The sequence below is a fragment of the Thamnophis elegans genome, unplaced genomic scaffold, assembly GCF_009769535.1.
Source record: "Thamnophis elegans isolate rThaEle1 unplaced genomic scaffold, rThaEle1.pri scaffold_38_arrow_ctg1, whole genome shotgun sequence".
NCBI classification, from domain to species: domain Eukaryota; kingdom Metazoa; phylum Chordata; class Lepidosauria; order Squamata; family Colubridae; genus Thamnophis; species Thamnophis elegans.
This window is the reverse complement of record NW_022473861.1, coordinates 195,170-222,634: the sequence shown is the minus strand read 5'-3', so window position 1 is coordinate 222,634 and position 27,465 is coordinate 195,170. Positions and strand designations below refer to the sequence as shown.

General features: G+C 40.0%; 3 protein-coding genes across 3 annotated transcripts in view; all 3 read left to right on the top strand.

Moving 5' to 3' along the window:
• Positions 1 to 5,879, top strand: part of LOC116523500 (vomeronasal type-2 receptor 26-like) — a 49,726-nt gene extending 43,847 nt beyond the window's left edge. Inside the window, exon 6 of the mRNA XM_032238615.1 lies at positions 4,984 to 5,879. Within this exon, the coding sequence (XP_032094506.1) occupies positions 4,984 to 5,879 (896 nt within the window). The remainder of the gene's footprint in view (positions 1 to 4,983) is intronic.
• A 3,520-nt stretch (positions 5,880 to 9,399) lies between these two features.
• Positions 9,400 to 17,282, top strand: LOC116523499 (vomeronasal type-2 receptor 26-like). Its single transcript, XM_032238614.1, has 6 exons — positions 9,400 to 9,554; positions 10,983 to 11,274; positions 12,904 to 13,257; positions 14,806 to 14,910; positions 16,061 to 16,187; positions 16,381 to 17,282. Exons 1-6 carry the CDS (start codon positions 9,400 to 9,402, stop codon positions 17,280 to 17,282), a joined length of 1,935 nt encoding a protein of 644 aa, XP_032094505.1.
• A 5,397-nt stretch (positions 17,283 to 22,679) lies between these two features.
• Positions 22,680 to 27,089, top strand: LOC116523498 (vomeronasal type-2 receptor 26-like). Its single transcript, XM_032238613.1, has 4 exons — positions 22,680 to 22,726; positions 24,299 to 24,392; positions 25,869 to 25,995; positions 26,188 to 27,089. The coding sequence occupies exons 1-4, from the start codon at positions 22,680 to 22,682 to the stop codon at positions 27,087 to 27,089; spliced, it is 1,170 nt and encodes a 389-aa protein (XP_032094504.1).
• Positions 27,090 to 27,465: the final 376 nt, after the last annotated feature.

Sequence of the window (27,465 nt, the reverse complement as noted above, 5' to 3'; positions counted from 1 at the left end):
TAGCCTTACTGCATTGCTGTGTTCTAATCACTGCACCACCACGGCTCTTTAACCACTATTTCAAACTGGGTGAAACCAAATACCATTTAGTAGTAAATGAATAAGTTTACATCTCTGCACCAGAGCTTTCTAAAAAGTAGCCCCTGTTCCCTAATTGTAGCTAATTGAACTAAATATATTGTAGGTACACACAATTTGGGATGATGAGATAATTAGGCAAGTATTGTGGTCTGCTGGTGGCCTGTGGAGCTGGCAGCAGAGTCAGACAGTGAGGAGGTTGGGGAGGAACATGGGCCAGTCTTGGTGTCTGGGGAAGGTTTTCATTTTTTTTTTTCATTTTATTTGACATTTATAGGCCGCCCTTTTCCCTGAGGGGACTCAGGGCAGCTTACAATTTGTAGGAAGGGAGTGCAAGACAAAACACAAAAAGAAAATGTGAAATATAATAAAATAAAACAATAAAACACAACATTCATTCAGCATTCGGGTGGGGCGAAATTAGGGTCTTATCCCCAGGCCTGACGGGATAGCCAGATCTTGAGGGCTGTGCGGAAGGTCTGGACGGTGGTGAGGGTACAAATCTCCACGGGGAGATCGTTCCAAAGCGTCGGAGCTGCTACTGAGAAGGCTCTCCTCCGCGTTGTCGCCAGTCGGCACTGACTGGCGGATGGAATTCGGAGGAGGCCTACTCTGTGTGATCTGATGGGATGGAGGGAGGTAATCGGCAGAAGGCGGTCTCTCAAATAGTCAGATCCACTACCATGGAGGGCTTTATGAATGGTAAGTAGCACCTCGAAGCGCACCCGGAGATCAACAGGTAGCCAGCGCAGCTCATGGAGGATCGGTGTTATATGGGCGAACCGTGGTGCGCCCACGATCACTCGCGCAGCCGCATTCTGGACTAGCTGAAGTCACCGGATGCTCTTCAAGGGCAGCCCCATGTAGAGCACATTGCAGTATTCCAGCCTAGAGATCACAAGGGCTCGAGTGACTGTTGTGAGGGCCTCCCGATTCAGGTAGGGCCGCAACTGGCATACCAGGCGAACCTGGGCAAATGCCCCCCTGGTCACAGCTGACAAATGATGGTCAAAAGTCAGCTGTGGGTCCAGGGGGACTCCCAAGTTGCAGACCCTATCTGAGGGGTGTAAATTTTGACCCCACAGCCTGAGTGATGGAACGTTGGCCAAATTGTTGGGAGGGAAACACAACAGCCACTCGGTCTTGTCTGGGTTGAGTACCTGTTTGTTAGCTCTCATCCAGTTCTTAACGGCCTCAAGACCCCGGTTCATCACATCCACCACTTCATTGAGTTGGCACGAGGCAGACAGATACAACTGTGTGTCGTCCGCGTATTGATGGTATTTTATCCCGTGCCTCCGAATGATCTCGCCCAGCGGTTTCATGTATATGTTAAATAGTAGGGGGGATAAGACCGAACCCTGCGGCACCCCATAAGTAAGGGGCCACGGGGACGATCTCTGCCCCCCCACCAACACTGACTGCGACCTGTCCGAGAGGTAGGAGGAGATCCACTGCAAAACAGTGCCTCCCACTCCCACCTCCCGCAGTCGTCGCAGAAGGATACCATGGTCGATGGTATCGAAAGCCGCTGAGAGGTCAAGGAGAACCAGGATGGACGCATGGCCTCCATCTCTGGCTCTCCAGAGATCATCGGTCAATGTGACCAAAGCAGTTTCTGTGCTGTAACCGGGCCTGAAGCCGGACTGGAAGGAATCAAGGTAACTAGCTTCCTCCAAGGTACGCTGAAGCTGGACGGCCACCACCTTCTCAACAACCTTCCCAACAAAGGGAAGGTTGGAGACTGGACGGTAGTTATTAAGAACGGCTGGATCCAAGGATGGTTTCTTCAGGAGGGGTCCCACCACCGCAGCTTTAAGTGCGGCGGGGAAGTGCCCCTCCCGAAGGGAGGCGGTGACGACCACATGGATCCAGCCTCGTGTCACCTCACTGCTGTTGGCAACCAGCCAGGAGGGACACGGGTCCAGTATACAGGTGGAGGCACTCACAGCTCGCATAGCCTTGTCCACATCCCCAGAGGCAACATCCTGAAACTCAACCCAGAGATGGTCTGCCAAGTTATCCCCCTGTGTCTCGGCTGGATCTGCAGGGGTGGAGTCCAAGTCCGACTGAATCTGAGCAACTTTGTCCGCCAAGAACTGGACATACTCCTCAGCCTTACCCTGTAAGGGGTCCCCTGCCTCCCTCCTATTTAGGAGGGAGCGGGTTATCCTAAACAGGGCAGCTGGGCGGGACTCGGCGGACGCAACCAAGGTGGCAATATGTGTTCTTTTAGTTGTCCTTAATGCCCTGATATATTCCTTGGTGCATGCTGTCAAAAGTGCTCGGTTCGATTCGGACCTCCACAAGTGCTCTAGGCGTCTCCTCCGGCGCTTCATCTCCCGGAGCTCCTCGGTGAACCAAGGAGGCCTCCGGGATCCACCGACCCGGAGGGGCCGTAGTGGCGCAATCCAGTCAAGAGACTCTGATGCTTCTGAGTGCCAGGCAGCAACCAGAGTCTCCGCCAAACTGTGGGCGAGAGTATCAGGAATAACCCCAAGCTCCGTCTGGAACCTCAAGGGGTCCATAAGTCGCCTGGGGCGGAACCACCTGGTCGGTTCCTCCTCCCTACGGTGGGGGTTTGGCCTCCGGAAGTCTAGCCTCAGTAGGCAGTGGTCTGACCACTACAGGGGTATGATCTCGTTACCCCTCAGACCAAGGTCACAAGTCCACTGCTCCGAGAGGAATACGAGGTCGAGTATGTGACCCACTGAGTGGGTTGGGCCTCGAATTACCTGGGTCAAGCCCATGGCTGTCATGGAGGCCATGAACTCCTGCGCTCCATCAGAGTGTTCACCGAGCGAAGGCAAATTGAAGTCCCCCAGAACCATGAGCCTAGGGAACTCAATTGCTAGCTCGGCTACCGACTCGAGGAGCGAGGGGAGGGCTGCTGCAATGCAGTTGGGAGGCAGGTACGTTAGCAGCAGACCCACTTGACCCTTGAGGTTCAACTTCACCAGTAGGGACTCACACCCGACAAGCTCCGGAGCAGGGATCCTACGAGGTGCTAAAGACTCCCGGACAACAATAGCCACACCGCCACCCCTTCCCTGGGCTCTCGGCTGATGAAGTACCTGAAATCCATCTGGGCACATCTCTACAAGGGGACTCCTCCCTCCGTGCCCAGCCATGTCTCAGTAATACATGCCAGGTCTGCCCTCTCGTCTAAAATTAAGTCCCGGACGAGGGGAGCCTTGTGAACAACAGACCTGGCATTTAGCGACAGCAGCCTGAGACCAGGGTCCTGATTACTCGCGCCATCTGACCTTGGAGTGGGACTCATAGGGCCGGAAGGAGGGATCTCTGTGATGTAGCGAGCCCTCCTTCCCCGGTAATGGCCAGCCCTAAAGTCCCCGCCATATCTGCCTCTCCCTGTTATGACTGCAATGCTCCGACCCTCTCCCGTGGCCATAGTCCCCCCAACCACCCTGGTGACCCCCGCATACCCCGGCAGGTCCTCCGAATCAGTCATACCCAGGCACTCACTCAAACAGTCCTCACGCGATAATTAAAAACACAAATTACAGCAATAATAATAATAAAAGTGAGGTCATTCACACTATCACAGACAATCCCATGCACTCAACATACCAAGTTAAAAATTGTGCAGGCTCACAAAGTTCGTACTAGGCTTATGTAAGTCCAAAGGTGTCTTCCGCCCTCTCCTAGGGGAGGGCCACACCTTGAGGGGGGGGTCGTAAGGAGAGGGGAAGTATGTTAAAAGCATTGAGTCTCCTCTTATAGATTTTTCCATCTGACGGTAGGTGGTAATGGTAGTCTGGAACAGTCCCCAAAAGTTCAGTAAGTCGGTCAGCCGGGTGGGCACAGTCAGGAGATGTTGCACGACCCAAGAAATCATAAGGGGTGCCGCCATCGTCCATATGTCATCTGCAGCAGCGAGCAGAGAAGGGGGTGCACCAGAGAAAGGAGGAGGGGAGCTAGAGAACTAAGGTGGCCAGAAATCAGGCACCAGTCTCAGCCGTATAGGTGTAAAGGATCAGCCACTCCCTCCTTGATGAGGTGCTGGTTAACACAGGCCCAGGTCTTTAATCTTAATCTCTAACAGTTCAAAACAAATGCTCACCATCCGCTGGCACCATCCACCAGTATGGAACACGCCCTTGTTGTCTTCAGCGTTTGCACCGATCACTTGGTGCTACTCACCCACACCAATTCGAGCCGCAAGTTATCTAAAGGGGCTGCCACCATCACCCCCAGCTTGGGACACGCTAGGAGGCTGTGGTCTGCGTGTGTGTGTGGGGGGGCGCCCGACAACGCCGGCAAAAGTCCAAAAACCACCGCCCGTGTGAGCAGGGGGGGGCATCCAACAGCGCCCACAGCCAAGCCACCGTCCGTGTAAGGGGGGGGGGAAATGGGACGTCCGACACCGTCGAGGGCCACTCTGGAGTCTCTTAGGTCTTCCGAGCCCCAAACCCTCCAATTTCCAAAGTTCCGAGAATCCCGGCTAGCAAGACGCGCCGGCAGTCTCCGTCTCGGCAATCCAAGAATCCCGGCTAGCAAGCCACGCCGGCAGTCTCCGTCCCAGCCCAGCGCTTTTTCCCCTGTCGTCCGCGTCTTCCGAGCCTAGCAGCTCTGGGGAGACAAGTCTCCACAGTCCACTGCTGGCACGGGTATTCTAAGGAGTTCTTACTTCCTTTAAGTAAGAGACAAGGGCTCTGCATCACAGGCAAAGAGGAGGTTAGGACCATCTGGGAGTTATGTCTTGGAGCCTCCAGAGTCTGACATCAGCAAGGAATAATCTGCAGGAAAATAAAATTCTTTCAATTTAACTGATTTGTTTCTTTGATCTCATTTTCATCTCAGGCTGAATTCCTCCTGGCCATATTCTGTAATAAGGGGGTTGTATTGAAGAGTATAACACAGATCTTTGGTGATTGCTTTTAGATATAGATGACTGTTCTCCATGTCCTGAAGATCAATACCCAAATCACAACAAGGATTTATGTCTCCCCAAAGTGATAACATTCTTATCATATGAAGAACCACTGGGGATGAGTTTGACTATCGGTGCTCTGTCTTGTTCTGCTACCACAATTTTACTGCTCCAGATATTCATTAAACACAGGGACACTCCCATTGTCAAAGCCAATAACAGGAACCTCACCTACACTATCCTCATCTTCCTTCTACTCTCTTTCCTTTGTGTTTTGTTATTTATTGGGAGACCAAATGAAGTTGTGTGCATTCTTCGACAACCAGCTTTTGGCATTATCTTCTCGGTGGCAGTTTCCTGTTTATTAGCCAAAACCATTGTGGTTGTCCTAGCATTCATGGCCACCAAGCCTGGGTCCAAAATGAGGAGATGTGTGGGGAAAAGAATGGTGAGGTCCATTGTACTTTCCTGCTCTCTTATTCAAGTCATCATTTGTGCCTCATGGCTGATGACATTCCCACCATACCCAGATTATGACAAGCGTTCAATCTCTCAAGAAATCATATTAGAATGCAATGAAGGATCGGTGACCATGTTTTATTGTGTCTTGGGTTTTATGGGCTTTTTGGCTATTATCAGCTTCTCTACAGCTTTTCTAGCCAGGAAATTACCTGACAGCTTCAATGAAGCAAAATTCATCACCTTCAGCATGTTTATCTTCTGCAGTGTTTGGTTATCTTTTGTTCCAAGCTACTTGAGTACCAAAGGAAAATATATGGTGGCTGTGGAGATCTTCTCCATCTTATCTTCCAGTGCTGGCTTGTTGGGTTGTATCTTTGCCCCCAAGTGCTTTATCATCCTATTCAGACCTGAACTAAACAACAAGCATTTGCTCATGAAGAGATAATTTTTAAATTCTGAAAAATTATTCCCAGTAACTAATGCAGATTCTGTTGGAATGGGATGAAGTCAAACAACTCAAAGTCCATCCACCTTGTCATCATGGCCCCAAAAATCTCATCAATACAAACCAAGTGCTTTTAGAAAATATGCATCAGCTGTTATTAAGCGGAATAATGTGACTGCTTTAAAAGTGTTTAAATTTATTTTCCATAATTTAAGTAATGAAGATAGTAAGGTATTTTCCAGGTCTGACTGAATTCTCATGTCACTATAGAGGTTGTGCTTCACCAAAACCTTTATTGGCCTGAAATACTGGAAAAATTTGTGACACAGGTCTGTGATATTTATGCATTGCAATAGGAAAATAATTTTTGTTATATGATTTTATGTTTAGTTGCAATAAAGCTACTTATGTAATCATTGTCTGAGAGTCTTTTTTCATTAATTTAGCTCTTTGAATATTGAGAAAACCTTAAAAAATGCAGTTAATGTGGACATGTAGGAAACAGAACACTATTGTATTTTCTGCCTTCTAGCTTCAACCTCCAATATGAGAAATTAGTTTTTAATTCCTTGAAAAGCATAGATCTGTATTTTACTCAATCAAATCACTTTACACATTGGCGACCAGGTGAATTACCCTCCTTTAAATTATTACTGGGGATGTTGTTGAAATATTCAATATATCTTCTTGTGTGTCTTGAGCTTTCTCTGTCTTTAAATCTTGATTTTGGAAAAAAGAACAACTTCACATCCTATTATTTATTCATTAAGCAAATTTACATGGCTGATAAGGTAACAGTGACTATTATATCCAAATTTTCATGATCTATTATTTAGGCTATAGCTACAACGACCATTATCATTATCTACTGTATATTCAATACATGATGCCAGCTTTCTGTCAAAATACATCTCCTTCCTACTGAATTTATTATAATTTTATATTGCCAGTCATTGATTCATTTCAAAACTTCAGATTCTTCAAATTGATAGATGGCCCAGATATGTCTTTTCTTAGTACTTCAACATCCCACTGCTTCATTTGTAGATAAGCACATCTTCTTTCTTTGCATAGTACATAATCTTTTCGGTGGTGATGTCTTGTGCGATTGCTACCAAACCTTTGTTGGTGTTCTAGACTGAGAGAGTGTGTCCAAATCTTTATCTGTAGGAAAGTTCAGATAATCCAGTCCTGAGATAGATATATTTTTCATGAAGTATTTCCTTCCCTTTAACTGAACAAAGTAACACAAAAAGCTATAGCAGAGGTGTCAAACTCACAGCCTGGGTGCTGGATCCAGCTCATGGAATGCTTAGATCTGGCCTGCGGTGTTGCCCCGGAAACAGCAAAGGACCAGTCCACAGTGCCTCTGACAGAGAAAACAGAGCTTGGGAGGGCTGCATTCTGCCCTCTTGAGCTCCATTTTCACTGGGAGAGGGTTGCAGGAGGCTGTCACAGCCAAAAATGGACCTTGGGAGCCTGTTTTCACCGGCAGAGCACTCAGGCCTCCGCAGGCATCCCTGACATGCATGATGTCGAGCTGGCCATGTCCCCCCATTTCCCCTGAGGTCAAACACAACCCTGAAGCAGCCCTCAATGAAATCGAATTTGACACCCCTGAGCTATGGGATAAACTGAGCATCAGATTACTAATATAGCATATTAATATACAGATTTAAAAAAGGAAATAATGAGAAATGTCCTGGTGGATTTTGAAAGATTAAAGCTGAAATCCTGGCCTTATAGACTATGTGCTTGATTTGCTAGTGGCTATGGCCAACAATGACAGCTGAATGTGTAATTTTGGTCACATCTGACATGATTAAACATTATGATTTTTGTTGCGTCTGGCCGGACGCAGCCGACAGCCACAGTCAGAGCCAAAAGAAGATCCGATTGGCTCTGGCGCAGCTGCCGGCCGGCAGGAGAAATACTGCCACCCGATTGGTTCCCAGCCTGACAGCTGTATAAATATAAATATAAATAAATATTTATCAGTATAAATAGCTGGCGGGCATTGTTCTGTTCTTTTCCTGCTCTTGTTAGTTGTTCTAGTTAGAATAAAGCTTCTTTGAAGAACCCTCTCCTGTGTCTGTCTGAATTTAAAAATTTTACTCCAATCCAATTGAAAAGAAATATAAACCTCAAAAATTTGATATAGAACACTATGGAATACTTTGCATTTTTATTTATTTCTAAAGACTTTTGGGTCTTTTCCTTATCAAGGAAGCATGGATGGAGATGGCTTTTGATGAAAGATGAATATATTCCTGCAATATATTGACTATATGAATATATCACTCTGTGATATCCATTACTCTGCTGAACACCTAATTACACCTACCCATGTACAGTAGTAGAGCTGTATTGCTACTACTCCTCTCATCTTCTCATCTCCTCATCTTTCCTACTACCTTCTCCTATTGGTACCTTATGATTTACCACTTGTTATTTGTATTTTATGATTAATAAATAATTATGATTAATTGTTTATTAAGGGTTCGGGTTAAGGATTATGATTGTGACTATGATTTATGATCTATCACACTTGTTTGCATGCACACTGAGACCTTATGTATTAGAGACAAATTACTTCTGTGTCCAATCACACTTGGCCATTAAACAATTCTATTCTATATCTAATAGAGCTTGTAATCCTGAGAAGATTGTCAGATCCGGAAAACTACCATTCTTCTGGGGATGAGGGGAGACCCTGGTTATGTTCATACTTTATTATACTTTAATACTTTATTGCTTTCTCCCCTATGTATCCTGTATCCCATTGATTTATAACCTTTAGCCTGGTACCTGGCATTTTCTCACCTTTTGGGGAATGTAAGGGGAGGGAGGTCCATGTGGGTTACATCACTGGAAGATCAGCAGAGGATGACCCTGAGAAAGTTCCCTCATCACTTTCTCAGGGCAGCCAGTACAATAACATTTTCACACATGTGGATTGGCTGAATCCACACAGGACTTTGGGGAGGGGTTTCTAATTCCTTTTATTCTAACTGTATGGCCTGAGGGGTCTCAGAGCTGGCTTTGATTTCCCCCTTGCTATAACTCCTGTTCAATAAAAGTTTCCTTTTCAAATGCCAGGTTTCGAGAGTCTTTACTTTCTTGAATAAGGAGCAGAGGCCAGGCCTTACATAGATATTTGTTTTTCTGGCAAATATCAAATTAGCCCTAATTACGTTCATTCCATCTCCAAGTCTCAAGGGTATTTCGTTAACCAGCAGCAAAATTAAAACGTGTTAGAGAAGCACCTTGTTATTATTCTACAATGTAAAGAAGCAGAATTTATATTTCTGTTGGTGTTGTTCTTTAATGTTCTTGGTTGGTACTGTAAACCAGCCAAGTGGTCATTCAAGTTGGGCTGTGCTATTCAGCCAAGAATCTATTACAAGAAAAAATACAGCAAATGAAAGACTGCAAAGAAGGAATTCTATCATGCAAATTAATGAAGCTGTCTATATTGCTCTTAATGCTGTTGTTTAGGGCAGTTTCAGAGATTCCTAACATGAATTGCATTGTTGGTGATCCTGTTCCAATTCTTCATAAATACTATCAATCAGGAGATGTCATTGTTGCTGGTATTTTGTCTCAAATCTATATATTTTCAAACACAATACATTTTCATGAAAAGCCTTCTACTGATCTTTTCTATGATACTGAGTAAGAAGCTCACGTATCTAAAACTAATTATTCAGAAATGAGTTTGATGTTTGGTGCTGGGTCTGTATTGTCTTGGATGTCAAGGTCCATTCTGTTCTGTTCTATTAATAATGCACAGGGAATAAACAATTCTACTTAGTTTCATTCATAAGGATGAGTTCATGATTCTGACTTGATGATTTTGGCAGCAGAAATTCTCAGTTAATTCTATGGAACAGGTTTAATGTCTTATTTGTACCTATTTTTCTGATTAAGTGTGAATTACTTTGGAGCAATCTAATAAAGTTTTTGGAATCTAATAAAACACTTTTTATTATATTCCAAGCTTTCTGCCTGAGAATGAGGTTAATCCAATATTTATTTTTAAATTAAATTTCCACAAAGGATAGTCATAAATTCATTTCCTAGGTTTTTTTTATTAAAATATTTCTGACATCATTTTTTTTTTTACTAATGAAGTATTCTGTTTTATTTTAAGATTTCCCTATTCCTAAAAAAGAAAAAGTAATTCAGCTGCACAGCTAAATAAATTTGTTCTGAGTAATGAAATACCTGTATATTTGTGACAATAACAATTTTTCCATTTTCTTAAAGTTATTTTGTCATTCATACACAGACTTAAAGTTGTGATTTTCACTGTTTCTAAAATGAAATCAACAATTGAACTGATTGTCAATAATTTCCCTGAAATCCAATTAGTCACAAAAACATAATGCTTAGTTACTGTATTTCAGTCTTGCAAGACTTCTGTGGACAGGAAAAAAATGTTTAGATACAATCTTGAGAATTATGATATTAAATTTTAATCAATGAACTAAATTATGGTGTGTGGGAGAGAACAATTTCATGGAGGTGACCCCTGAATTTATAACTGATTTTTCTCTACACATGCAGAATGGTGCTGTAGAATGAAGGTATAATCATACTATGAGGCATAAAGACAATAATATGATTGCTATTGAATAGTGTATAGAATTAGTTGTACACTTGAATTCTTGGATATTCTTGGATATTTTCTAATATCCTCTTATCCCCAAAATAAGCCACCCCCCAAAAAAGCCCTCCTTTAAAATATTGTAGCACAGCAGCAGCCATGAGGTGACCATGCTCACCATCTCCTGCATCTCAAAAATAAGACCACCCTGAAAAAAAGACCAAGCACTTATTTCAGGGGTCAAAAGAAAAGACTGTGTCTTATTTTCTGGGCAACACAATATTAAACATTATCTTTTAAAGTAGTACCATCACTATGTGATGAAGACTGAAATAGATGTATTTTATTTAATAGTCTTCATTAGTAATCATCTGATGGAAGCTTTGAGTACAATATATTTATTTTATATATTTAAAGCTACGAGTTGAACAAAAGTCCAGCAGCTCTTGTGCTGAAACCAATGAGTTCAAATTGATGTGTAATTTTCATTTCAGTGTGGTGACTCAGCTCTACCAACACATTTTGTCTTTGGCATTTGCTATAAAGGAGATCAATGAAAATCCCCAGATTTTGCCCAACCTCACTCTGGGCTCCCATATCTATAACAGCAACTTTATTGCAAGTGGGACGTATCATGCCTCAATGGAAGTATTCTCAACACAAGGCAAATTAATCCCTAACTACAAGTGTGAAACAGAGAACAATCTAGTGTCAGTCATTGGAGGACCTAATTCTGAAGTCTGTATCCACATGACAGCCATCCTGTCTATTTACAAGATTCCACAAGTGAGACTTTCTTCCCATTGTTTACATCTATATCTGTCTGTCTGTCTGTCTGTCTGTCTGTCTGTCTGTCTGTCTGTCTGTCTGTCTGTCTATCTATCTATCTATCTATCTATCTATCTATCTATCTATCTATCTATCTATCTATCTATCCTTCCTTTAAGTTCAAATTCTATCCTTTAGAAACAAATAGGTTAAAAAATCTATATCTATAAGTAAAGATTTCTCTTGCACGTATCTGCTAGTCGTTCCCAATTCTAGGAGACGGTGCTCATCTCAGTTTCAAAGCTGAAAAGCCAGTGCTCTCAGAAGACATCTCCATGATCATGTGGCTGGCATGACTAAATGCCAAAGGTGCACCAAACTCTATTATCTTCCCACCAAAGGTGGTTCCTATTTTTCTACTTGCATTTTTACATGCTTTTGAACTGCTAGGTTGGCAGAAGCTGGGAGGAGTAGTGGGAGCTCACTCCATTATGTGGCGCTAGGGATTCAAACTGACAAACTGCCGACCTTTCTGATCAACAAGCTCAGCATCTTAGCCACTGTATCGGTATTGGTATCGATATTGATAGCAATATATCTATATCTATCTATCTATCTATCTATCTATCTATCTATCTATCTATCTATCTATCTATCTATCTATCTATCTATCTATTAAGATCTGATATATATGTGGGTCTATATGTATATATATATATATATATATATATATACACACACACATACACATCTATGTTTGTGTTGCATTTCTGCTGATAAATAAATGAAGGTAGATTGGTATAGATCTATTTCAAGCTATTTAGTTCTCATCAGCTAGCCATACCCTTACTGGGATTCGAATTTGATTAGATAGATGATAGATAGATAGATAAATAGATAGATAGATAGATAGATAGATAGATAGATAGATAGACAGACAGACAGACAGACAGACAGACAGACAGACAGACAGACAGACAGATATACATACATACATACACGTTTGTATGTGTGTATACATACATACATACATACATACATACATACATACATACATACATATACACATACACAAACCCTTTCTTTTTTCTATGAACAGTTAATGAAAACATCTGAAGAATGTATGTAGATTTTCCTTTAGTGAGAAATGAATAAATATGCAAAAAAGTATGGGAAAGTTTTTTTCCCCAACATGCAAGTATTCATTACATGATTCATTTTCAGCACATGCAATGCTATACCAATTTAACTCATCCCAAATAATGTCATCATGTTCATTTTTAATTCTATTCAGTCAGCTGCACATTCTTGGTTTATCTCTCTTTATTTTCTTTTGAGTGTGATCATCAGAATTTTTAATGTGTATCAGTGTGTTCCCAGGAAAAAAAAGTCAATATCTTTATTATTTATAGAATATCTTTATTCAATATCTTTATAGTTATCTTTATTTTTTCCAAAGAATTTTTTACCTTTGTAAAACATATGTTCCTTTCTGACATAGCAAGGCATCTGGTTCTCAGCACATTCAGTCTACACGATTAGAGAAGTTGATTTCAAATCTCCTTCATATAAGCAAGAAATATATACTGTAAACTAGATTTATCTAGCTATTAATTCTCTAACACAGTTTTTGTTTACGTGCTATAGTTCACCTTTGGCTCTGCTTCTGAGATGAATAGGAAATCTCAAGCTATTTTCTACCACCAGATGTTTCCAGATGTACAAAGGCAATATAAAGGGATTCTCCAGTTACTGTTGCATTTCCAGTGGACATGGATTGGGATATTATATGACAATGATAACAATGGAGAGAGATTTGTCGAGGATGCACTTCCTATGTTTTCTGAGAGAGGAATCTGCTTTGATTATATAGAAAAATTCCCAGTAATTACATCAGTTAGTGACATTGATAAGATGGTGGCAGAGGGAATAAATCAGTATCATGCTATTATTAAAAGCATTGCTAATGTATCCATTGTTTATGGTGAAATTGAGACCATGGTATTTTTCAGAATGTTTTCCACATTGTCGACATACGAGGATGTGTCAATAATGGCAAAAGGAAGAGTTTACATCATGACGGCTCAGATGGAATTCACATCATTCCCCTTTCAAAGGAAGGAAGGCATAGATTTGCTTCATGGTGCCCTGTCCTTAGCAGTTCATTTAAAGGAGGTCCCGAGATTCCCTGAATTTCTCTGGTTGATAAATGCTAGCTTTGATGGAGAAGATGGCTTCATTCAGGGTTTTTGGGAAGAGGCCTTTGGATGTTTCTTTCCGGAATCCTCAATAGACAGGGAAGGAAGGGTCTCCTGCACTGGTGAGGAGAAACTGGAGACTCTCCCAGCATCCATTTTTGAAATGAGCATGACTTCCCATAGCTACAGTGTCTACAATGCAGTCTATGCCGTGGCATATGCTTTGCACAACATGCTTTCATTTCAATTGAAAAAAACAGAGAGTGTCCATAAAGCAATCCATAGCTTGCTGGCTCAACACTTATGGGAGGTAATGTCTTGGAGAAATGGATTTCGAATAGATCTATCTGTATCATAGGAGATTCTATACTAAACATAGAAATACTGTTTTGTGTTATATTTCCTTTGTGACAAGGGCCATTTTTTTAGAAGCTCATGTGGTTTAAAATGTCAGAAGTATATATAGGCTGAGTAGGAATGGGAAGCTGATTGACAAATGTGGCCCGTAACTTCAGAGACAAACTGGTCAACTTCATAGCAGTTAATGGTGAAACATCAGGAAATCTGTTATCTAGACCATGTCACTAATTGCTGAAACCCAATCTTCCCTAATAAATACCACCCATCTAAACTAGTGTTGGTTCTCAAACTGTCAGATCAACTCTCCCCCCTCTACAATGTTAGAATGTGTCTTCTTAAAAAGGGTTAAATTCTATTTAACTCTTCCATGGTTGTTCTGTGGAGAGTGTACTAGTGATATTTTGTAGGTTCCAAACAACGTCAGTTTTACATTTAGAAATATGTTGAACCAGCTGTAGAAAGATGACAAGTGGCGTGGTGGCCTAGTGATGAAGATGCTCACCTCCCACTCAGAAAGTTAAGAGTTCAATCCTAGGTAGGACAGATGATTACCTAGGGAGAAAAGAAAAAAAAATGTTGCAAACTCCACTTGGTGTTTCGTGTGTGTGTGTGTGTGTGTGTGTGTGTTTGTGTCTCTGTGTGTGTCTGTGTCTGTGTCTGTGTCCGTGTCTGTGTGTATTTCAATCACCGAGCCAACAGATTGAACCAGAATGAACTGGATTTCTCCTGCATTGCCCGATCACATAGTTTTGTTGCAAAGCACAGGTATGCAGATAGTTAATGATATGCATGTACTTGCAGAGCAACATATATCAAGCAGACAAAAACTCAAGGTCTTCTCAGAAAATGAATTTATTCATCCTAATTTCTTTTTTTTCCTGGAACACTATTCTAATTCCTGTTTTCTGCCTATTTGTTATACATGAAACAAGCTTAAATGGGAAAGGGCAATGCCATTAAATATATTCTGTATTTCCTCTTCTCTCTTCAGCTCAATCATTTTCTGAAAATCATTTCATTCAACAACAGTGTTGGGGAAACAGTTTTCTTCAATCAAAATGGAGAAGTGGAAACTGGATTTGATATTGTCAACTGGGTAACATTCCCAAACCTTTCCTTCCTTAGAGTCAAAGTTGGAGACATACCAGCCTTGTCTGTCACAGAAAAAACATTGACTATTTCAGAGGAAACCATAATCTGGCCAGAGTGGTTTAATCAGGTAGGTCCTGCAATTCTTTGAGTTCCATTCAAAACTTTAAAAGCTTTAAAAAATAATTTGTTGGAGTAACTGTTCTTCAACTAACTCAGAAAGTTGTCTGAAAATACAGAGAAAATTTAGACAGGAATGTCAGATCACAAGACATAGGAGAAAGAATCCAATAAATAAAACATAAAAAGTTCACCTATTGCCTTTTACATAAAGTATCAGTATGCAGGAATCATGTATTTTAGGACAAGCATGCCATCTCTTCTTGCTTAATATGCCCACGCAGGAATGTGATATTTATTTGATTGAATTAAATTATACCATGGTTTCCATTTAAAATTATGACTTAAATATATTTGGGAGCTATATTCATTCATTTAAGTTATTATCTCCAATTAAAGTATTTCTAATTGAAAACTTGTAAGAGGAAAATCAATAATAAGTAAAATGTCACTGAGAAATGCTAATCAATTCAAAATATGACATTTAAATGGCATTTGATTTGTGCAGATATATGTCATGTCATTTTTCATTTAATCTGGCTCACTGCCTTGCTATCACTCTCTATATGAATTTCTGAATACACATAAACAAAATTGAAAAACTTTTTTTCTCTAAAAGATGGCAATAGCAATAGCACTTAGACTTACATATCGCTTCATAGTGCTTTTACAGCCCTCTCTAAGCAGTTTACAGAGTCAAACTATTGCCCCAACAATCTGGGTCACCATTTTTCCGACCACGGAAGGTTGAAAGGCTGAGTCAACCTTGAGACTGGTGAGATTCGAACTGCTGAACTGCAGCTAGCAATCAGCCGAAATAGCCTACACTACTTCTTATACAAGAGTCGAGGTGGCACTCTAGCCACTGTGCCACCTTGACTCTTGTATAAGAATCTTATAAAGATTCTTCATTATTAAGGTGTCATATATGATTTTCTTCTGAATTATTCATCTATGAAAGCACAAGTTGCTATCGGGATTTGTAGCTATGCATATTTGCAAGATGGAAAACCTCCCTCTCTTTCTTTTCTCTGTAGACAAAGCCTATTTCTCTTTGCAATGACCATTGTCATCCAGGTTACAGGAAGGTCAAAAAAGAAGGGAAACCATTTTGCTGCTATGATTGCCTTCCTTGTCCAACAGAGAAGATTTCTAATCAGAAGGGTAAGAGACACTACATAGAGGAGTGGTTGCCCAATTCTGGTCTGGGATCATGACTGATGAGCTGATGAGGTACCCAGGTTGTTCATTGTGCAGTCGTCTATATGGAGAAACAGTTAAAACAGATCTGATTATTCCAGTATCATTTTCAAGAAAGCTATCTATAGAATAAAAGCCGTTTTCTCTTTCCCTACAGACATGGACAACTGCTTTCCGTGTTCACTAGATCATTATTCAAACGAAGAGCGAAATTTCTGCCTTCCAAAATATGTAACATTTTTATCTTATGAAGAAATGCTGGGGAATATTTTTACCAGTTTTATTCTTACTTTTTCTATCATTACTATTTTGCTACTCTGGCTCTTCATTAAAAACAAGGACACCCCTATTGTGAAAGCCAACAATGAGACCCTCACCTACATTCTTCTCATCTCCCTCCTGCTTTCATTTCTCTGTGCTTTGCTATTTATTGGCCAACCTCATCAATGGACATGCCTTCTTCGGCAAGTTACTTTTGGCATCATCTTCTCCATGGCAGTTTCTTGCATTTTGGCAAAGACTATCATTGTAATTCTTGCTTTCATGGCTACCAAGCCAGGATCCAGAATTAGGAAATGGATGGGGAAAAGACTGGGTCTTTCTGTTGTCCTTTCTTGTTCTTTTACTCAAACCATTATTTGTACCATATGGCTATCAAACTCTCCCCCGTTCCTGGATGTTGACATGTATTCCTTGCCAAAAGAAATGATATTGATATGTAATGAAGGGTCAACCGTCACGTTCTATTGTGTCCTTGGTTTCATGGGTCTCTTGGCAATTATCAGCTTCCTGGTGGCTTTCCTGGTCAGGAAGTTACCGGACACATTTAACGAAGCCAAATTCATCACCTTCAGCATGTTGGTCTTTTGCAGTGTCTGGCTGTCCTTTGTTCCAACCTACTTGAGCACAAAGGGGAAATATGTGGTGGCTGTTGAGATCTTCTCCATTTTGTGCTCCAGTGGGGGGTTACTAGCTTTCATCTTCTTCCCAAAATGTTACATTATTCTGGTGAGGCCTGATTTAAATAACAAGGAACAGCTAAAAAGAGGAAAAAACTGAAAAGTTAAAAGTTAACTGTAAGTAAATACTATTTTTCTCTGAATAAGATAAGGTCTTATTTTCTTTTGACCCCCAAACTAAGCACTTGGCCTTATTTTTGGGGAGGTCTTATTATTTTTGATGTGCAGGAGGCAGAGAGCAGGGTCACCTCATGGTTTCTACTATGTTACAATATTTTTGGGAGGGCTTATTTTTGGGAGACGGCTTATTTTAGCGCAAGTGTTCAAAAGCCCAATTGGGATTTGTATCTGAGATCTTATTTTTGGGGAAACACGGTAGTTTGCACTAAGATTTTTCATTTTCAAATAACCTCTTTATATTTTATAAGACTTGGTTTCTGGGTGCTCATTATATAAAGTTTTGTTCCTCTGTAACTGAAATGGAATTAAAGTTTTAATTACATAAAAACCAGTCTCTCTAGGTCTGTCAGATTTTTGTTCAATCCTTGAAATATCTGCTGATCTAAAGCCAAAGACATATAACAAGGTAGCAATAGCAATATCTCTTAGATTTATATACCACTTTACAGTGCTTTATAGCCCTGTCTCAGCAGTTTACAGAGTCAGCATATCACCCTCAACAATCTGGGTCCTCATTTTACTGACCTCAAACGGATGGAAGTCTGAGTCAATCTTGAGCCTGGTGAGGTTCGAACTGCTAAATTGCAGACAGCTGACAATCAGAAGAAGTAGCCTGAAGTACCACATTCTAACCATTGGGCCACTGTAGCTCTTCAAAAACTGAACAATGAAGTATTTGCATTTGCAGGATTGAAAATCTCTGCTGCAAAGGGCAGCCTCCAGCTTGCAAAGTGGGGAAGGAAAATTATTTTCAACAGTTCCCAAACTTGGAATGATACCTATGTGCACTGGGCATGTGTGTGTGCATGCACAACACAACAAAGGAAAGGTCCTTCTCCTGAAGCCCAGGCATGATTGCCAGCTTGCCAGCTCAGATACAGATAATAGTCCACAAGACCCAAAGAGAATTTCATTCCAATAAATCTAGAAAATGAAACCCACCAAATTTTTGTAGGAAGGCCCCCCCCTCCAGATTAAAATGTTCTTTATTTTTAATATTTAAAAGAAGCAGGATAGAATATTTCCCCTAAAGGAGAAATGGGAAAACAAATCTTAACAAAGGTAAAAAGCAGCCTCAGTCTTCCTACCATAGGAAAACAGCCTCAACAGCTTAAAGAGGAATGGAGATTTTGTATCTATTCACAAAGACTGGGCCAGCCTATTCATAAGCAAAGGGACTTCAAATAAGCAACACAAAAGCAAGCCAAAGCTGACAAGATTAGCTGAGACAAAAAGCTAGGATTTGCACTTTCCCTTTTGCCTGTAGAGACAGCCATGACACCTACATGATGCCATAGGAATCTGGGAACAGCCATTAAAATATTGAAGGATGCTGTCCTGACCCAGATTTCTTTAACAAGCAAGAAGTGGAGTCTTGGTCCCAGCAAAACTTCCTTTCGTTCACAGTCCACAAGGCTTATCAAACAGTCTTTCAGAGGGCTGTTTATCAAATATGAACCTTATGTCATTTGACAAGCTGCCAAATAACTAGTTCCAAATGCTAATTCCAAATAGAACTTTTATCTCTTGACACGACCAAATGAACTTATTGTTTCCAGCAAAAGTCCACTTCCCATTCGCTTCTATTTTGTTTCCTATGGGAGGGGTCAATCACCTCCAAGATGTGGCTTTACTCCTAAGTTGACCGACTTTTTAAAATTGTTCTTGTGTTCTGGCAGCTCTGCGCATTCACACACTGGGAACAGGGTCCAGATGTTCCTCTGCCTTGCTGTTGTCTAGCTCCCTCTCTGCCTCTGACACAATGCCCTCGTCTGAGTTTTTCTCAATACCCAGGACTGGCCACTGTTCCTCCCCAACCTCCTCACTGTGTGACTCTGCTTCCAGTTCTGCAGGCTGCCAGCAAGCCACAACAGATGTATTCTTATACAGGCACATACAGATAAATTACAAAGCCCCAAAGAATGTATAAAAACCTACCAAATCTCAACCCCTTTTTGTCAGCCACCCCGGAAATATACTCATATAAGTAGTTTCTTTTCCTGCAGCCTGTCTGTGAAGCCAGCCTCCCTCAATAACCAAGAAAGAAATCACTTAACTCCATTTTTCAGAATTAAGAGTACTTTTACTGGTTATGAGTAGATCGCAGCTAAGCAAAGCAAGATCTGAGGCCAAAACGCGCGTAATCATAGATATTAATATGTGACCCAACTTCCTCCCCCTGGTTACCCCATCCCATAGTCCAATGTGCACAACGCTCAGGTGTCATGTGGGTTCCATCTTCAAAAAGCATCATCAGGTTGGTATGCCAGACAGTTGGCCTTGGCGGGCAAATTCACTATCTCCAGCATGTGCAGTAGATTGTGAGAACAAAACTCCCTTTTTACAATCACTCTTGTACTTAAGACTTCCCCTCCCAAATACCATGCCTCCCCCCGCCCCCATTTCAATGACAGCTGAAAGCAAGTAGCGAAGCAGAGGCTGACACTGTCTCCATTTTATTTCCAGCATCTTTCTCCTGGCTTGGATCTGGACCAGATTTTTCTTCCAACACTTTCATATGGAACACTAAGGAATACCTTGCAATATTCATTTATATATATTTATACATTTATGCATTTATGATTGAACAAATCTATGAATGAACGAATGAATAAATAAACAAATAGATAAATAAATACATGAATAGCAAATACATTTCTTTGGTGTTTTTGCTAATCCAGGGGAAATGGATGGAGCTGGATTTTGATGAAAGATATCAAATATATTCCTTTGATCTGTCTTAGAACTTGTAATCCTGAACAGGTGGTTATTTTTCAGGCAATTATCAAATTCACTCCAGTTATTTTCCTTTCATCTTCCTGTCTCAAGGGAGCTTCATTATCCACCAGCAAAGCTAAAACCTAAGACAAAAATAACTTGTCATTATTTGCTCTGTAATGTAAAAAAGCAGACTATATAGGTGTGTTGGTTTTGTTCTTAGTGCTCTTGGTTGGTGCTGTAAACCAAGCAAGTGGTCATTCAAGTTAGGCTGTGCTATTCAGCCAAAAATCTATTACAAGAAAAAAATACAACAAATGAAAGACTGCAAAGTAGAAATTCTATCATGCAAATTAATGAAACTCTCTCTATGGCTCTTAATGCTGTTGTTTAGGGCAGGTTCCGAGATTCCTAACATGAGTTGCATTGTTGGTGATCCTGTTCCAATTCTTCATAAATACTATCAATCAGGAGATGTTATTGTAGCTGCTATTTTGTCTCAAATCTATATATTTTCAAACACAATACAATTTTATGAGAAGCCTTCTACTGACTTTTTCTATGATATTCAGTAAGATACTCATTAATTTAAAACTTATTATTCAGAACTGAGTTTGATGTCTGGTGCTGGATCTGTATTGTATTATCCCCTTTTCCATGATGACTGAAATTATTTAAAGATGTCTTGGTTGTCAGGTTCAATTAATAATGCACTGGGACTCAACAAAACTTCAGTTATTCATACTAACAAACTGCTTAGTTATTTGAGTCTTGCAAGACTAAAACCTTCCTTAGCTGCAATTTTTATGCAGTCTCATCTGATCAATTAAACCTCATCTGATGGTAGCTTTGAGTACAGTGTATTTAAAGCTATGAGTTGAACAAATGTCCTGATACCAATGAGCTGTAATCAACATTTTATTTCAATTCAGGGTGGTGACTCAGCTCTACCAACACATTTTGTCTTTGGCATTTGCTATAGTGGAAATCAATGAAAATCCCCAGATTTTGCCCAATCTCACTCTGGGCTTCCATATCTTTAACAGCAATTTTATTGCAAGCTGGACATATCATGCCTCAATGGAAATATTCTCAACACAAGGCAAATTAATCCCTAACTACAAGTGTGAAATAGAGCACAATCTAGTGTCAGTCATTGGAGGACCTAATTCTGAAGTCTGTATACACATGTCAGCTATTCTCTCTATTTACAAGATTCCACAAGTAAGAGTTTCCTCCCAGGTTTTAAATCTATATCTATCTATCTAGGTTTTCCTTTAAGTTTAGTTTTCTCCCTTTGGTTTAGAAACATATATAGCAATTCCCTTTCTCCTTACAATGAACTGTTAATGAGAACCTTTGAAGAATACATTTTTCCCTTTCATGAGAAATGAAAAAAAAAGAGTAAAACAGTAGGGGAATAGTTTTGTTTGATGTTCCAACATGCAAACAGAACCATTGCATTACTGATTTTCACACATGCTATGCTGACTGAACTCATCCCAAAAGCATCATAACTTTTATTCTTAATTGAGTTCAGTCTGCTGGAGATTTTTGGTTTATCTTTTTCCAACGCATATTTCACATTTCTGTGGTATGTTCTCCTTATTACAAAGCAAGACATCTTCTTTTCAGCACATTCAGTCTACAGGTTTAGAAAATTTGATTTCATAAACTCCTTGGTGTAAGAAAGAAATGGTATTTTATTCACACATGGAAAAAGATGTAAAAATAGATTTATCTGGTTATTAATTCTCTAATACATTTTTTCTTTACATGCTATAGTTCACCTATGGCTCTGCTTCTGAGATGAATAGGAAATCTCAAGCTATTTTCTATCACCAGATGTTTCCAGATGTACACAGACAATATAAAGGGATTCTCCAGTTACTGTTGCATTTCCAGTGGACATGGATTGGGATATTATATGACAATGATAACAATGGAGAGAGATTTGTCGAGGATGCACTTCCTATGTTTTCTGAGAGAGGAATCTGCTTTGATTACATAGAAAAATTCCCAGTAATTACATCAGTTAGTGACATTGATAAGATGGTGGCAGAGGGAATAAATCAGTATGACGTCTTAGTTAAAAGCATTGCTAATGTATCCATTGTTTATGGTGAAATTGAGACCATGGTATTTCTCAGATTGTGTTCTACATTGTCAACATATGAGGATGTATCAGTAATGGCAAAAGGAAGAGTTTACATCATGACGGCTCAGATGGAATTCACATCATTCCCCTTTCAAAAGAAGGAAGGCATAGATTTGCTTCATGGTGCCCTGTCCTTAGCAGTTCATTCAAAGGAGGTCCCGAGATTTCTTGAATTTCTTCAGTTGATAAATGCTAGCTTTGATGGAGAAGATGGCTTCATTCAGGGTTTTTGGGAAGAGGCCTTTGGATGTTTCTTTCCCAAGTCCCCAATAAACAGGCAAGGAAGGGTCTCCTGCACTGGTGAGGAGAAACTGGAGAACCTCCCAGCATCTATTTTTGAAATGAGCATGACTTCTCATAGCTACAGTGTCTACAATGCAGTCTATGCCGTGGCATATGCTTTGCACAACATGCTTTCATTTCAACTGAAAAAGACAGAGCATGTCCGTAACGCAATCCATAGCTTGCTGGCTCAACACCTATGGGAGGTAATGTCTTAGACAATTAAAACTGATTAAAGTTAGGTCAATGTGTCTCATGTGTGGGATTCTATATTAAATCAAAACATATTGCTTTGGGTTATATTTCTTTTCTGCCTGGGATCATTTGTTAATTGGTTCCAGGAGGCATGATGAGTACCAAAATCAATGAGTCCCAAATATTTTTCCCCCTTAATAAACAATATAGTGTATCACAGTGGGCAACAACTAGTTTGAGTTCTAGTTTGAGTACTAAATAAACAATGAGTATCAGGACAATTTTTTTTTGCATCGAAATGCAATGAGTACCAAATTTGATGAGTTTCAAAATAGCTGAGTACAAAGGTACCAGTACAGCTCACGTGTTTTAAAATGTCAAATGTATAGATCGGCTGATCAGGAATGGAAGCTGATTAACAAATGTGACAGAGGCCTCTTCAGAGGCAAGTTGGTTTAATTCATTGCAGTTGGTGGTGCATCAGGAACTCTACTGCCTTCATCATGGTTACTAATCACTGAATCCGAATATCATCCAAAAATGTGTTTTTATTGGCAAACTGTCTGGTGTTCAATGTCTATGGAGAGTCTCGGTCATCCAGGTCGTGATTGTCCCAAAGGTGCTGAAGAAACGTCTTGGGTGAGAAGCAGAGAATATTCAAAGAAAATCAAAAAGTCCAACTGCTTCTTGAAAAAGCACCTTTGTCAAGTGATCACTTTTTACAGAGTGGTAAGATGTGACCTTCCTAAATACAATGTGTCTCTACTTAATTCTTCCATGGCTATTATGTGGAAAGTGTAATAGTGCTTTTTCTATGTTCCAAACAACTTATTCTTCTTGTGCCATAGCCATCATTGGAGGTTGGCGATCATGTTGACAATCCAATTTTTATCAACAGCCACACAAAAAAGTGCTGTTGAGTTGTATCCAAACCAGTCTCTTAGATTTTGATGCCATGGTTTTTCTTCTTCAGCCTCATTTGCCTTCAATCTTTCCTTGGAAGATTAAGTGAAGTATGCCATATTTTTCTGGGTGTCTCACCACAGGTAAAAAATGCTTTTCCGGAATCCAAACAACTTCAATTTTACAATTAGAAATATGTTGGATCTGTGGTAGAACGACAGTCACTGATGCATCTTTCCAGAGAGTTCTGATAGGCTATTTGCCTAAGAGTTTACTCGGCATTGAGACCTAACCATACCGGCACAGATCACACACATTTACAAATAGGCATAAGCTTGTGTAGCAATACATGTCCAGCAAACAATTACTTGAGGCTTCTAAGAAAATGAATGTATTCATCCTAATTTCTCATTTTTCTTTAGAAAACTATTCTAATTCCTCTTTTCAGTCTATGTCTATTTTTTATACATGAAACAAACTTAAATGGAAAACAGCAGTATACTTAAATATATCCTTATGAATTGGAATCTCATCTCCTCTCTTCAGCTCAACCATTTTGTGAAAATAATCTCATTTAACAACAGTGTTGGGGAAACATTTTTCTTCAATCAAATTGGAGAAGTGGAAACAGGATTTGATATTATCAATTGGGTAATATTCCCAAACCTTTCCTTCCTTAGAGTCAAAGTTGGAGATATACAAGCCCTGTCTCTTACAGAAAAAAGATTTACTATTTCAGAGGAAACCATAATCTGGCCAGAGTGGTTTAATCAGGTAGGACCTGTTAAATCATTGAGTTCTATTCAAACTTTTTAAAAAAAGATTTTTTAAATTAACTCCTCTCCAACTACCTCAGAAAATACAGAGAAAATGTAGAAAGAAATGTAGATCACAGGACATAGGAGAAAGAATCCAACCAAACATGAAATATTTAAATATTTCACAGAGTATCAATATGCAGGAACCCTATATTTCAAGACAACTGTGTCATTTCTTCTTACTTAATATGCTCATGCGTTAATGTCATATTTATTCAATTGCATTCATTTATACAATGGTTTCCATCTAAAATCATTACTTAAAGATATTTTGGGGATATATTTCTTCATTTGAGTAATCGTATCCAATTAAGGTATTTCTAATTAAAAACTTCTAAGAGGAAAATAAATAATAAACAAAATATCACTGTAAAATCCTAATAAATTCAGAATATGACATTTAAATGGTATTTCATTGGTGCAGATATACATCAGGTAACTTTTCTTTTAATCTGACTCACTGACTAGCTATTAAGGGAAGTCACCCACTCCCAGAAGAATGTAATATTTTTAGAAATATTAAAAAGGCAGAATATTATATTTCCCTAAGGGTACACATGTTTCTAAAGACAGAAACTCTGAGCCTCAGCTCTTTGTCCCAAGTAGAAACTTAGGGGCTAACTTTTAGAAATGCAGATTTGGTAATCCATTCAAAACAGGATATTCTGAACAAAGGTAGGATTAGCCCTCAGCCACAATAGGAATTGCCCAACAAACCCCTTCATTGCATCAGCACCTACAAAATTAGCTATAGCCCCTATAACAACCAATAGAAAACATATTCTTGCACCTGAACAGAAAGCTCAAGGGCAAGGCCCCAGAGAGAGTTTAAATAACCCTCACTCTCCAATCCATGTAGCCATTTCATGTTCTTGGTGGTTCTGCTTCATCATTAAACCATCTTTCCAATCAGCCTCTATTTTCTGGTGTCTTTCTCCTCGCTTGGAACTGAACCAGATAGATATTTTTTCCAACAGTATCTATATGGATTTCTGGATACACATAAACAAAATTGAAGAATTCCCCCCCTAAAAGTTAGCAATAGCAATGACACTTAGACTTACATATTGCTTCATAGTGATTTTACAGCCCTCTCTAAGCAGTTTACAGAGTCAACCTATTGCCCCAACAATCTGGGTTCTCATTTTACCAACCTCAGAAGGATGAAAAGCTGAGTCAACCTTGAGACTGGTAAGATTCGAACTGCTGAACTGCAGCTAGCAGTCAGCCGAAGTAGCCTACACTACTGCACTCTAGCCACTGTGCCACCTCGGCTCTTGTATAAGAATCTTATAAAGATTCTTCATTATTAAGGTATCATATATGAATTTCTTCTGAATTATTCATCTATGAAAGCACAAGTTGCTATCAGGATTTGTAGATATGCATATTTGCAAGATGGAAAACCTTCCTCTCTTTCTTTTCTCTGTAGACAAAGCCTATTTCTCTTTGCAATGACCATTGTCATCCAGGTTACAGGAAGGCCAAAAAAGAAGGGAAACCATTTTGTTGCTATGATTGCCTTCCTTGTCCAACAGAGAAGATTTCTAATCAGAAGGGTAAGAGACACTACATAGAGGAGTGGTTGCCCAATTGTGGTCTGGGATCATGACTGATGAGCTGATGAGGTACCCAGGTGTTCATTGTGCAGTCGTCTATATGGAGAAACAGTTAAAAGAGATCTGATTATTCCTGTATCATTTTCAAGAAAGCTATCTATAGAATAAAAGCTGTTTTCTCTTTCCCTACAGACATGGACAACTGCTTTCCGTGTTCACTAGATCATTATCCAAACAAAGAGCGAAATTTCTGCCTTCCAAAATATGTAACATTTTTATCTTATGAAGAAATGCTGGGGAATATTTTTACCAGTTTTATTCTTACTTTTTCTATCATTACTATTTTGCTACTCTGGCTCTTCATTAAAAACAAGGACACCCCTATTGTGAAAGCCAACAATGAGACCCTCACCTACATTCTTCTCATCTCCCTCCTGCTCTCCTTTCTCTGTACTTTGCTATTCATTGGCCAACCTCGTCAATGGACATGCCTTCTTCGGCAAGTTACTTTTGGCATCATCTTCTCCGTGGCAGTTTCTTGCATTTTGGCAAAGACTATCATTGTAATTCTTGCTTTCATGGCTACCAAGCCAGGATCCAGAATTAGGAAATGGATGGGGAAAAGACTGGGTCTTTCTGTTGTCCTTTCTTGTTCTTTTACTCAAACCATTATTTGTACCATATGGCTATCAAGCTCTCCCCCGTTCCTGGATGTTGACATGTATTCTTTGTCAAAAGAAATTATATTGATATGTAATGAAGGGTCAACCATCATGTTCTACTGTGTCCTTGGTTTTATGGGTCTCTTGGCAATTATCAGCTTCCTGGTGGCTTTCCTGGTCAGAAAGTTACCGGACACATTTAATGAAGCCAAATTCATCACCTTCAGCATGTTGGTCTTTTGCAGTGTCTGGCTGTCCTTTGTTCCAACCTACTTGAGCACAAAGGGGAAATATGTGGTGGCTGTTGAGATCTTCTCCATTTTGTGCTCCAGTGGGGGGTTACTGGCTTTCATCTTCTGCCCAAAATGTTACATTATTCTGGTGAGGCCAGATTTAAATAACAAGGAACAGCTAAAAAGGGGGAAAAACTAAACATATTGCCATAAGAATAATTTCCATCCTCTAGAAGTTAAATGGAGTAGAATTTCTTAATTAAAGGAAAACAAGTACTTGGGGTATTTTTGTTCAATTCTCGAAATGTCTGCTGACCTAAAGTCAAATACCTATAAGAAGATAATATCTCTTTTGTCTTCTTTTGAAATGTTTAGTTTTATTCATTCATTCATTCACTCACTCATTCATTCATTCATTTATTCATTTACTCATTTACTCATTCATTCAGCAGCACTATGGAAAATTCTGCTTGTTTAACATATTTCAAGAATAAAACATGAATGAAAGCAACATTTCTCTTTAGGCATCACTGAAAAGTGTAGTTCTTTATTTTTTATGGAATGTTAAGAAATCT

Excerpts from the sequence above, each read along its gene's own strand:
- LOC116523499 (XM_032238614.1), top strand. The coding sequence starts at position 9,400 with ATGAATTGCATTGTTGGTGATCCTGTTCCAATTCTTCATAAATACTAT. Across the intron at positions 9,555-10,982 it reads GATCTTTTCTATGATACTGA|TGTGGTGACTCAGCTCTACC; the intron begins GTAAGAAGCTCA and ends TTTTCATTTCAG. Across the intron at positions 13,258-14,805 it reads ATGGTGAAATTGAGACCATG|CTCAATCATTTTCTGAAAAT; the intron begins GTATTTTTCAGA and ends TTCTCTCTTCAG.
- LOC116523498 (XM_032238613.1), top strand. The coding sequence starts at position 22,680 with ATGTCCGTAACGCAATCCATAGCTTGCTGGCTCAACACCTATGGGAG. Across the intron at positions 22,727-24,298 it reads TGGCTCAACACCTATGGGAG|AGTCAAAGTTGGAGATATAC; the intron begins GTAATGTCTTAG and ends TTCCTTCCTTAG. Across the intron at positions 24,393-25,868 it reads GGCCAGAGTGGTTTAATCAG|ACAAAGCCTATTTCTCTTTG; the intron begins GTAGGACCTGTT and ends TTTTCTCTGTAG.